The sequence below is a fragment of the Centropristis striata genome, chromosome 3 (genome assembly GCF_030273125.1).
Source record: "Centropristis striata isolate RG_2023a ecotype Rhode Island chromosome 3, C.striata_1.0, whole genome shotgun sequence".
Classification (NCBI taxonomy): domain Eukaryota; kingdom Metazoa; phylum Chordata; class Actinopteri; order Perciformes; family Serranidae; genus Centropristis; species Centropristis striata.
In genome coordinates, this window is record NC_081519.1 from 6,271,883 (window position 1) to 6,284,822 (window position 12,940).

General features: G+C 38.4%; 1 protein-coding gene across 2 annotated transcripts in view; it reads left to right on the forward strand.

The window, feature by feature from the left end:
* The first annotated feature begins 3,753 nt into the window (after positions 1–3,753).
* Positions 3,754–12,940, forward strand: part of LOC131965658 (sodium- and chloride-dependent GABA transporter 2-like) — a 33,520-nt gene continuing 24,333 nt past the window's right edge. The window contains exons 1-4 of one of the 2 annotated variants that reach the window (XM_059328517.1): positions 3,754–3,769; positions 5,263–5,348; positions 5,634–5,821; positions 6,466–6,600. In XM_059328517.1, coding sequence (XP_059184500.1) covers positions 5,341–5,348; positions 5,634–5,821; positions 6,466–6,600 — 331 coding nt within the window. In that variant the 5' untranslated portion in view covers positions 3,754–3,769; positions 5,263–5,340. Of the gene's footprint in view, positions 3,770–5,097; positions 5,349–5,633; positions 5,822–6,465; positions 6,601–12,940 lie in introns of those variants that run through there. The other variant, XM_059328516.1, reaches the window with a different exon arrangement.

The window sequence follows — 12,940 nt, forward strand, 5'->3', positions numbered from 1 at the left end:
ACATGTGATCATCTGACATTTCCAGTTTCCCAGGTGGAGTTTTCACGACAAACAGCACAGAGCACTCACTGTGTGACAAACAAAGTTCACGGGTGCAAACCTGTGACAGGAAGTTGGACTGCACATGAAGTAAAAGAGATTTAAGGAGCCATCGTAAATCATTACTGAGCCGAGCAACAATCATTGTCAAAAAAATGTAAAGAAACTGATAATAATTTAGATTAACCCTAACACAAAACAGTATTTTTTGTGTTTGAGGGTGTGGTTGAATCCCCACTTATGTATTGAGTATTTTGTTGCAAAGCTTGAGAGTAAGGTGGAAAAACAACGGGATCATTTTTCCAATACTATGTTTCCAAAAATGTTGCTGTCATCTCTCTTGCCTGGCAGCTAAGAGGGCTGTCAACAACCCCTCCTGCAAAGATTAAACATGACAGTTAACTTTAACTGATGCAGCATTTTCTGAAACACCCCCAACTTTAAGCTTCACTGCTCTGAATGTTTTTGAATGAAATTTTTAAAAAAAAGTGAACTGAATTTCTTTTCAGGGATAAATAAAGTAATTTTGATTTTGATTTTGATTTGACTTGATTTGATTCAACTAAAAAAAAATACAGCACACCCTTCCGAGGTGGCAGGACACTTACCTGGTAAAACATGCTTGCACACCTAAGCATTCTTCCGTTGAATAATTAGTTTTGTTCGCGAGAAAAATAAAAACATATTTTATTCTATATCTGGAAAAAGCCATTCATTTTAGTCAGCTTCAACAAATGGGTGTAAAAACAATTAATGGGCCTTTTTAATGATTATTTAACCCTTCTGTTATGTTACAGGTTAAATTGACCCATTTCATAGTTAAAAAATCTTTTTAAAAAATAGTTTAAAGTATTTTTTCATAAAAAATAAAAAAATGTAAATGTAAAATAAAAAAAAATAAAAAAATCAACGTCATGTAAAACCATTGTATTTTATATGTAGGTCTTTCCAATGTTCATAAAAAAGTTTTAACATGCTTTTTTTTTTTTTGAAAAGCGAGTGAATTATCCTCATTGAACCATGATCTGTGAGAGGTAAAGGACACCATTGCACTAAATATTGATTGAAATTGTTAGTAATCGAGCTATTAAATAAATATAAACAACATTTGTTGGGAATTTTTCTGAAATTTTATGATAATTAAACATGCCCCGGGTCAAATTGACCCACTAACATTATTTCTGTTCCTGAGAAACAGGAGGGTTAATTGTGTTATTTGATAACCGCTAATAAATAAAACCATTTGTAAGGGGAGAGTAAAATTTCCCTTTTGGCTGTTAGATTTCTGAACCATTTGCCCAAATAATTCTGCTATAGTAGATATTTTAATACAAACAGTGAATTAAATAACAATGGGAAAACAATGTGATGGAAGGGGTCAGTAAATTCCTTAATCTGAAGCTTGACGCAGCTTTATATGGCCTTTTAGCTCATTGCTTAGACATCTCATAGCGTATTTTCAGCTGCACCAGGCAGACAAAGTAAGCTACTAGCTGGTGAACATAGTGGAACATTCAGCAGCTACAGAACCAGATATTTCTCTCATGCTGGTGGAAACCAAAACAGAACTAAAAGAGTTTGAGTTGCATTCACCAGATGGCGAGAAACACGACTTTGAATCTAGGCTATCATTAGCATGTTAGCATGGTCTCAGTCAGATTGCTAACATGTTGATATTTAGCAGGGATAATGTTAACCATGGTTGTGTTAGAGATTAATAAAAATTAGCAATGGTCTGCATTATGACCTTTAGTAAAATGCTGCTTAGAGGTGTATTTGGCGGGGCATGGAACACACATTTTATTGTGTGACCAACACTTCCACGGGGCGGTGACCGGAAGCTGAAGCACCAAGAGGCTAGGACCATAGATATATAGGATGAGCCTGTGTGCCAATGAGTCTAAACCATGGTGCTGTCCCAACTGTTTTGACCAATCAGATAGCATTCGCACATTCATATTATAAAACATCCTTTTCTGGGAGGGGGTTACAGCTAACTGCTTAGCAGCCTGTGATTTCTGAACAGAGAAGGTCCATGTACATGCTCACTCTTTCATTATTGCCTTAAATAAATAGTCAAAAGGATTTTACTCTTCTCTCATCTGTTCTGCAAAAAAACAAACTCTAACAGTTGCTATCATAGTTTAGTGTGTTAGCATGCTAACATTTGCCAATTGGCATAAAAGACAAAGTTCAGCTGAGGCTGAATGTCATTAGTTTTGCCAGTATTTCTATTAAAACATAGTGTTGGACACATTTCTACAGGAGCTACAGAAAAGGGGTCTTCAATGTCTGGGAGCCATACATGTCTGTACAATTTCTGAGATTCTGATGGGTGTGTATTGCACGGAATGTTCGTGTCACAGTGTGTGATGTCATCGCTCAGAGTGTAGAGGGAGAGAAAAAATTGTCAAAAAAAAAATTTGAAAACTGCGCTGCAGGCCGCAAATTCCACTCTACAGAAATAATTTATACATAGAAATGTAGGAAAATTTGTTTTCTCACTCACAATCCTGTCAGATTCATAGTTTGGGCGTAGGACGCACAGATGCACCACCAACACGCACCAGCAGCCTCATTGGCTCCCATATTAAAAACGCAGGAAGATTTCTGAAAAAGGGAGATGTAACAGTTTGTTTATATCGCTCTAACAAAGCTATTTTTTCATTTTTCTTAAAAAAACCCATATGTAGACGTTCAGGAAGAACTCAGGACGCTCAAAGTGAAGTCGGATCAATGATATGTATTATGGTTTTGCCAAAAATGCTTTCTGTTTCAGAGGTCTGTCCACCTCTGGCATGCTTCCGGCTTATTGGCAGTTGGTGGCAGTTAATTCTGTTGATTGCTCTGCTCTGATTGCCTTTGATCTTTGCACTGATTACAGCTTAAGCGCTCACACTACTCTAGATACACATGCTTCAAACACACACACACGCACACACACACACACACACATTTTGAGGTTAAAGGGCAAAGGTTGCTGTATAAATAAATACTTGAAAAGGAATGCTTGTTGTAGGTGTGCTCCTTGTATATTATATAGCATCATAACATTACTAGTATTAATTGTTTGAAATCTCTGAAGAATCTCATCATAGTGTACACACACCGGCAGTAGCCCCCGCGGCCCTTTCAGAATTCCCCAGAGGAAATGTTCTAGTCGGATCAATGAGAGGTATTTTGGTTTTGGACAAAAAACAAAGTTTTCTGTTTTCTTTCAGTTTTCTTTCATTCCAGTCTGTCTACCTCTGCTGTCACTGAGCCGGAACAGGTGCCAGTTAATACAGATACAGATACACACACACACACATGCGCATACGCGCGGACACTCCTCACACATGCATACATATGCTTCAAACACACACACTTTATGCAATTTTTGCCACACACACACACACACACACACACACACACACACACACATTTTGAGGTTAAAGGGCATAGTTTGAAATCTCTGAAGAATCTCATCATAGTGTACACATACCGGCAGTAGCCCCCGTGGCCCTTTCAGAAATTCCCCAGAGGAAATTTTCTAGTTGGATCATATTATTGATACTGTACATTCACATGTAGGAAGCATTTTAATGCTTTAGTTAGTTGAGTTGGAGTTCATTTCTACTGCTTAATATTTTGTAAGGGTATTTAGTCTGTAACAATGCGTTCTCTGCAGGCGGAGCAGGTTCAACACGGACTCTTACTTACCACGGAAATATACTGACTTCTACAGCAGGTGAGTCCCCTCGACATTGGTAACAAAGACAAATAACTCCAAATGACAAAGACCCCCTCGGGGTAAATATGCACAATGTTTTCCTTAAAAGCAGAGCTCTTCAGGTATCCAATGACATGTTGAAGAGCTCGTGTAAAATAACCTGTTGTTAACAACGGTAGCAGCACACCTCAAGGGACGTCGTTGATGGAGTAGATTTTTTACTAAATGTCATGATGTGGAAATGCTCTGTTCCAAGTTGAAGTTGTGCTTTTTTCTCCTGTTTTTTATTTTTATATTTTATATTTTTATATACTATTTATTAATTTCCACTTTTATTTATTTGTTTTAAATCTACCACTGACAAGGAATGCACTTAATTAAGTTGTACATGTGACAATGATAATAAAGATATTCTATTCAATTCCACTGTATTTGTACTTTTTAATTAAAGTACAAAAGTGTTGGTATCAAAATACACTTAAAGTAAAAAGTAAATGTACTAATTTTGCAGGATTCATTTTTTGTACAACTTTACCTGTTTGTAGAACTTTATTTCCTCAATACATCTATGTATTCACATTCTGTTTCTTCACACATATAGAAGAGTGCATTATGAAATTACACGAGTACAGTGATAAGTTATTAGTTGTTTCCCATTTGGTCTGGCTGCATTTTGCACTTGTTTTATGTAAAGGGTGTCAGTTTAACCACTTTTGCAGTTAAAGGAGAGAGAAAAAAAGTCTTCCCTTTTCCCCCAGAGGGGCAGCTCAGCCAAACTTCAGCCTGCCCTTGTGCATGTCCCTGTTGATAACACTGAGATAAGATCAACTTTAATGATGCCACCATAGTAAATGTATTCGTCACTGCACAGTTGGAGGAAAATAACTATACAAACCAAAAGAAGGAAGTCAGTGAAATATAAAATCTAAAAATATGTTGTCTTATGAGCATGAGGGTGAGTAAGATTTTTAAAAGTCAGAGATCATGAGCTAAAAAAAAGTTTTAGTTAAAAGTTAGTATAAAATAATGAATGCCAAGAGCTTCAGATGTGCATGTGAAATATGTGCCTACATGTACCTGTTTTACAGTGATTAGATGCCGTACAGTTAACAAAACTAGTGAAAAAAGATGCATGTACAACAAGTCAATCTTTCAGTTTTCTTCAGCACAGCAGATGATTATCTGCATACATACATTGCCACTGGCATTTGAATGACTTAAAGCTGTAAATTCCCAGTTGCCAGATAACTGCAGGCTATGTGCAGCCACAGACAAAACAGAGACTGCTCAGCTGATTGGGTTTAGTTGTTAGCAACTGTGCTAATCACTCAAGCTGCCCCTGTCTCAGTGGAAAAATACAGCAGGGAAGTGGTATACCTTGGACATTTTTCAAGTGAGACGGCATGGTGTGCAGACCAATCCGGCAATAATTAGGTCATAGAGGAGCCAAAGGAAACCATAGCTACTTTGTTTCTCACTCTGGCTCTGCTCATGACATGTTGTTTGTGTAGAGATTCTGCGGTACTACCGGCTGAGAGGAATACTGATCAGTTTGCTGTAAGCAACTCTTTGGGGGAGGGGGCTTTGTCATGGAGGGGTAAGTACCTTTTTTTTAATTATTTTTTACTGGGTTGCTAGATGCATCACTTTAATTCTGAGTGCAGCTTTCTGATAAACACTTGCTTGTTAAAACTTTCCATTCCTGATAATCCTGCAAGCTTATGTTTAACAAATAAATAAACAAAGCTTCTGAGCAGTGCCAAACAATCAGCTGAGTAGTTTTGTGTCTGTACATAACCCAGTGCTAGGAAGGCTTGACTGATTTCAGATTAGATTTCTTTCTATCAGTAACTAATCTGCTACTATTCCTAAACATGTCAAGAGAGTTCCGTAAAGGAAACAGCCTTGAGATGCCCGGTCATACAGATAACAGTCTGGTGAAGAAGACACAGCTGCTGGATCGGGGCCAATGGGCAAACAAGTTGGAATTTCTGCTGGCTGTAGCGGGAACTCTGGTTGGACTGGGAAACCTCTGGAGGTTTCCCTATTTATGCTACAAAAATGGGGGAGGTAAGCAGGATTCCCACACTACAAAAACCATACTGTGCATGCTTTTACTGTTCTGCAAGACAAGCAGCTGCTCTTAATCAATGTGTAATGTTCACAAATGTGGACAAAGAACCATGACTCAGAAACAGACTGAAGTGATAAGGAAGCTGCTAAGGAATTGCACAATGCTTCTGTGTGTTATTAAAGGGTTTTTTTTCATACTAAATGCAACTCAGGGGACAAAGGATATTATTGTCTTTGTCGAGTTCAGAAGTTATCCACTAACATCAAAAGAATTGTTCTTTACATTTGTTAGAGGGTCATCCTCTTGCCTCCGTTAAATGCTACTCCTTAAAGTGTTTGATCTTTTTATAGCTTCAGATCTGTGGACGTGTCAGATTTCAAGACCCGTTCTTCAGTATTTATGGGGACGCTACTATTAGGGCTCTACTATGACAACCAGATGTTTCCATGCAAAAGCCAAAACAACAACAACATGCAAAAAAACCTTCTTGGAAAATCTATGATTGCATAATCAGCCTTTTTCATTAGATTCTCAGTGCTTAAAACATTGATAAACAAACAGGAATGATAATGTGGGATGTGGATCTTTTTCAGATTGACAGAGGGATCATTGTTTGATATGTTTGTCATGTTTCTCTCAGGGGCCTTTCTGGTTCCATACGTCTTGTTTCTGCTCTCTTGTGGTATCCCGATGTTCCTCCTGGAGACAGCCATGGGACAGTACACATCTCAAGGATGTATCACCTGCTGGAGGCACTTCTGCCCATTGTTTGAAGGTCAGTGTATTAAACAGAATGGTGTTGTGTTACCAGAGAGTACCCTGTGTGTAAAGATACTGCTTCATCTTTGCAAAAACCATCCAGGTGTATTATATTACAAAAACATTTCCACATGTACAAAAACGTGTTGAGCTAAACCAAGAAAAATGTAATTTCTATCAGGAAAGAAACATGTCCTGTCCAACAATGACGTCATATCTGCTCTACCAGTGCCCAAAATTGACTTTTTTTTCCGTTTTAACCATTGATTGTATAATAACAGTGAATATAGTCGATGTGATGTCCCCCATTAGGGCTGCTTTGAAGTCTCGTATTAGCTTTTTGGCCGTTGCCATCTTGGTTTAAGGCCATTGCCATATTGTTTTTTTCAACCGGTACATGCACGGAAACAGATTGAGAGCCTGAATGATGCTTCATCATCAGCTAACACTAGCTTCCAGTTAACTTGATGAACTTGATGACTTTGATGAAGTGAAAACACACTTTGAAAGGGTAACAGTTTGCAGAAAAAAACACAGTACAAGGTGGTAGAGACCTGTTAATCATAAAGTAGCCCCTGGCATCGTAAAGTACATGTTGCAAACACTAAACAAGTTTTAACACATATTTCATAACTGCTTTATTCACTCTCTACTCATTGAACCTGCTGAACTCTGAACACTTGAGGGATTCTTTCTTCCCTTTTCTCCAAAACATGTGCAAATGCTGGACACACTTTGTGTGTCCAGCAACGTTTGTGACATTTAATGTGATTTACAGATGAAATTAACATTAATGAAATGACAGCTCTACCCCTTAAATCTTGGAGCCTAATGAACATGCTACCCTGAGTTCTATTAGGTTTAATCGGAGGATTGAGCTCATGTTAAGGTACAGGCATAGCTAAATAGACTCAGTACTGAACTGAATGAGTTCTACACTTTTGCTGCTGTAACACTGAAAATCCCCCCCATTGTGGGACTATTAAAGGGATATTTTATCTAATCCTATTCATGAAGATATTTATTACTTTATTGAGACCGACATGCTATAAAAGTGACCTGATTAGTCGAGTCTGCATTCATTCTAATGATTGATTGATCTTTTTGTGTTCACATTTGACATGCACACAGTCATTCTCACACACACAAAAAAAACTACCAGGAGCCAGAAGTAATTTGCATTGTAAATAAGCTGGTCAAAAGGTAGAATTGTCCATTGTACAGAACTGAGTCACAGGCAATTAATCTACACCTGCTCGTCTTAACAGGTCCTGTTTAACAACCTGAATGACTCTAAGCACACAGGGGTGTGTCCGTTAATGCTGAGCACTCACCACTCAGTTACATATCAGATCTTATGTAACCCAGAGATTAGGACAGACTCTGAAAAGCACCCAAAAATGTCACTATATTGGACTTTTAATAAACTATCCAAATCTTTATTCCCACTAAAAGTATTTCCCAAAGGGTCAGTTATTTATAGTATGAATCACCACCCCACTATTCTGAGAAGGCAGCCATCAGTCAATTTATCAACCTGTCACACACATACTAAAATTGGTGTGACAGGTTGATTGATGGTTGCAAACACTTTGGTATGACCCGTCTGTGCCCCATTTTAAAATTCCAAACTTTATAGCAAAAATAAACATGTTTACTACCTGGTATAGTGGAGCGGCATAGCAAACCTATTGTTCATTTTGTGATTAAAGCACCAAATTTGGTAAATATATAGCTTATTATATTCAGAAAAAGACTGGATATTGGGCCATTGCATATTTGCATTCTGATGATCATGGCCACAATTTTTTTTCAAAATGGCAGCCAGCTGTTACAAGAACCTGGGCCACCTCCAAGCTGCTGTTCACCTGTTTACAACACCACAAATAATAATTACATAAAAGTTCAAGTAAAAATATGTTTTTTGACAATGTAAAACAATAACAAATGAAAGAAAATACAACAAAATGGGGAAATTGCCTCTGTATGTTATAGTAATAAATGGAACCCCTTAGGGTTCCGATGGTCCGTCCGCGGTACATTGGACTCATCGGCCAGCTGCCGGCTCAATTTTCACATCATATCTGTCTTATGAAACTAGAACATCTAAGGAATCCATTGGAAATGCATGCCAGGATATCATATCGGGAAGTTGACATAATACGGTACAAAGTGAGGCTCTTTTTTTTGCTAGGCGAATTGGCATGGTGATTTTAAAAGCTGTCATTTGACCTCTGACATCATGATATCAGAATGAAAATGGGCTCTATGGGTTCCCACAAGTCTCCTCTTTACAGACATAAAGAGGGGTCCACTTTATGTTGATAACATGCAGTTTAAGCCAAAAACCACATTGTTTTTCTCATGCATTAACATTTTCATTTTTGCACACTGTCTTTGAATATTTGTGCACATTTCTCCCATCAACTTTAAATTACATAAGCTATTAGCATTAGCTATAACTGGAAAGCTGAGACCCTTGTGGTTTCAATGAGCCTACTTTAATTCATGTCATTGTCCTGCTGACAGCCAACCTGACATTAACCTGTAGGATTCTGTGATAAAATTGGGAATTAATTTTCCCGGCCCCAAATCATGATGCTTCCTTAATCATACTTCACTGTTGGGATGATGTTCTGATATGGGAATGTACGGCCATTTTTACACCATACAGCGCATACCACAGAGGCCAGTATTTCCAAAGAAGTGTTGTTGATTGGATGTTGTTCATCACGCATCAGTAAGATCACAAACTTAAACATATCAACAGTTGATTAACCCTAGACTTGGCCAGTGTGCCAGCTGGCAGAGTGAGAAGAACCTCTACACCTCTATTAAGGTTACAAGCTAACAGATCCATGCCAACATCTGAGCAGTCATGCCACTGGCGGACTCAGGATAATAAAAAGGACACCTGGCGCACCATTTGTCATACATTTATAATGAAATCGTTCGAAACCCTGGTTAAGATGAAACTCTTTTTTTATGACTGAAAGGGCACCCTGGAGGGCTCTTCATCATGTGTTATCTACCACAGGAGCATCCAAGAAGGCACTTTTGCCTCAAGTCCACCAGTGAGGCACGCATGTTGCTTTTGTCTCCAGCTGCACTACCACCAACCTGACATGTTCTGATATGGGAATGTAGGGCCCTTTTTACACCATACGTAGTGCTGCAAATTTTTCTTCATGAAAAATTTTGCCTTTGTTTTGTGGACTTATGAAACATTTCCACATAAGTGTTGCGTATTGGGGCGTTCCCGGTGGCACACCTGGTAGAGCGCATACCACAGAGGCCAGTATTTCCACAGAAGTGTTGTTGATTGGATGTTGTTCATTCGAATCTGGCTCGGAGCCTTTCCCGCATGTCTTCCCCTTTCACTCTCAATTACACTCAATCAACAATTATTTATCGCAGGTCTACGGAGAGATTTCTTTTTTACGAGGCATGGTTCACATTAGCAGATGCTTCTTGTGAATAACAAACTCAAAACGTTTGAGTGGTTTTTATAATCCATGACGCAGGAGAGACTCACCCACTTGGCAATAATGAGTATTCATCATGACATTTTGGATGTCATTAATGTTCCCGCCCTGATAAAAGTCTTTATTAGGAGCTGAGAGAAAGTTGACTTTGGCAAAGCATTAGACTGAGACGAAGTGAGATAGCCTGCATTTGTGCGTAGAGTAGGCCTACTGATAGGCTTTGTTTTTGTCAGCAACTGTACCGTTAAAGGTCCTATCAAATATTTTCACTTTTAAATATCAAAAGAATTTGACACCCCTAGAGGCTCTGAGGTCAACAGTCCCCCCTCCCAGAATAGTTCCAACGTCCCTGTACCCACGGGTGATTGGTACCTTTAATGCTCAAATTGGAAATGTTTAAAATTGAATGGGGGTGTCTGTAAACATGCAAAATAAAGTGCATGCATACAGTAACGCATATATAAGGCGGTAATTACTTTTTAAAAAAATCATCTGTACCAAATTTGCTCTAGCATCCACCATCTGACAAAAAAATGCACAGAAAATATTACAGTTTTTACTGATTCATGGCACAATATAATAATATTATAATATAATGAGATCACCAATTACTTTGTAAAAGTCTGTAAAAGTGTGAGTGAGTATTTTATGTGGTTCTCAGGGTTCTAGGATCTAGATTATGTCCATAATTGCAACTGGGTCCAATGGGAAAGGAAAGTTTAACCAACTGCTTGAAGCTATTTTTAAACAAAAATGGCTGCCACGGCAACCAGGGTCTGAGTTTGTTATGGCCCAATATCCAGTTTTGTTCCCAATGTATTTATCAACACATCTATCAAATTTGGTGCTTTTATCAAAAAATGAACAATTGGTATGTTATATTAAGCTATGCCGCCCCACTAGTACAAAAACCAGTGCTAGCTAATTTCCCCTTTCATAACACTTTAAATTATAATAAGGCTTCAAGTTATGCATGACTAAGACTGTTGGTGCTTTGAGTGGCAGGAAACTCTTGACTTTTACTCCACTAAATTTGAAAGATGATAAACTTTGTACTTTTGACTCCACTAAATTAAACCAAGTAGTTTTGTTGCCCAACCTAGCCGACAATGACAGCAGATAGTCAACTACGTCTAAAAATAAGTTTCTCACAAGTAACCCCAAGTGTTGTGTCTGACCATTAAATCCACCACAACTTCCCTCCTGCCTTCTATACTAATACTATAACTATAAATAGTACTGAATTTCTTCAAACTACAAACTTCTTCAGACACAGATTGGTGACGTCACGGAGACTATGCACATGCATTATATAGTGTGTGGGACAGATACATTATCAGTGCTGATGCTCAAAGTCAATGCAAGGCTGGCATCAGTCCCATATCTTCTAATGTCACTAAATCCCATGAATGGATGGAACAATGAGTCTTTTTCAACACTTTCTGGCTTCCTACCAAAGTCAATAAAAAAGGTCATACATTTTACAAAGTCCTAAAATAAATGAAGTATATGAGATTCCAGAGAAACAAATTTACATTGTCATGAGTCAGGTTGCTTCTGAGAAGGTTGCACAAGAGCTCACGTTTCCTCCCAGATGGTGCAAAGCAAACACAGCCTCCATTGGAAAACTAATGGAAAAACACTGGTCAAAAACACTGTGAAAAACACAAACATAAAAAGCAGTTGGAAACCTGAAAAACCTGTGCAACTTTCATAGACACGCAAAAGTCACAAGAGTCCAGCACGTGAAAGGTTCATGTGGACTGAGAAGGCTGATACAAGATAGTGTAACATGCAGATACGTTACATTATTTATTTTCTCATCTTATCTTCAGATGCAAAACAAATATACTTGATTTGCTTGTATGAGTGAAGAGTGCATTTGTTGGGAAATAATTTTCAGACATACATTAATAAATATTTGGTGTTCTAGTGATTAATTACAGCAGCAGGATGGTGTATTAGAGAAGAATTAACCATAGGTGTGTATGTTCATCAAAAATAAATGGACAGTTTGGCCCATTGATGTGTTTTTGTTCTTTGGACATCAATGAAGGTCTATGGCACAGATGTATAAGATCACTGTATAAGAAGCACTGGTTTTGAAAAAAAAACTTGATTAAGAAATATATAAACTATCACCAAACTCACCATTCAACATGAAAAAAAAAAACAGAAAGCGAACTGTTCTGGATGACTAGGGACAGACTGGCGGCGTCTGCCTCTGTGATTCTGTTACAGTGTTTGTCACGCATCAGTAAGATCACAAACTTAAACATATCAACGGTTGATTAACCCTAGACTTGGCCAGTGTGCCAGCCGGCAGAGTGAGAAGAACCTCTACACCTCTATTAAGGTTACAAGCTAACAGATCCATGCCAACATCTGAGCAGTCATGCCACTGGCGGACTCAGGATAATAAAAAGGACACCTGGCGCACCATTTGTCATACATTTATAATGAAATCGTTCGAAACCCTGGTTAAGATGAAACTCTTTTTTTATGACTGAAAGGGCACCCTGGAGGGCTCTTCATCATGTGTTATCTACCACAGGAGCATCCAAGAAGGCACTTTTGCCTCAAGTCCACCAGTGAGGCACGCATGTCGCTTTTGTCTCCAGCTGCACTACCACCAACCTGACATGTTCTGATATGAGAATGTAGGGCCCTTTTTACACCATACGTAGTGCTGCAAATTTTTCTTCATGAAAAATTCAGCCTTTGTTTTGTGGACGGGCAAACGTCAGGCATGCAGTGATGTTTCTTTGGAATTCAGCGACATTTACAAGCCTTTAATTGTTCTGGACTTCTTTTTTTTTTTTTTTTTACCTCACCGAGCTTTCTGCGTTGTGCCTTTGGAGTGAACTGGGC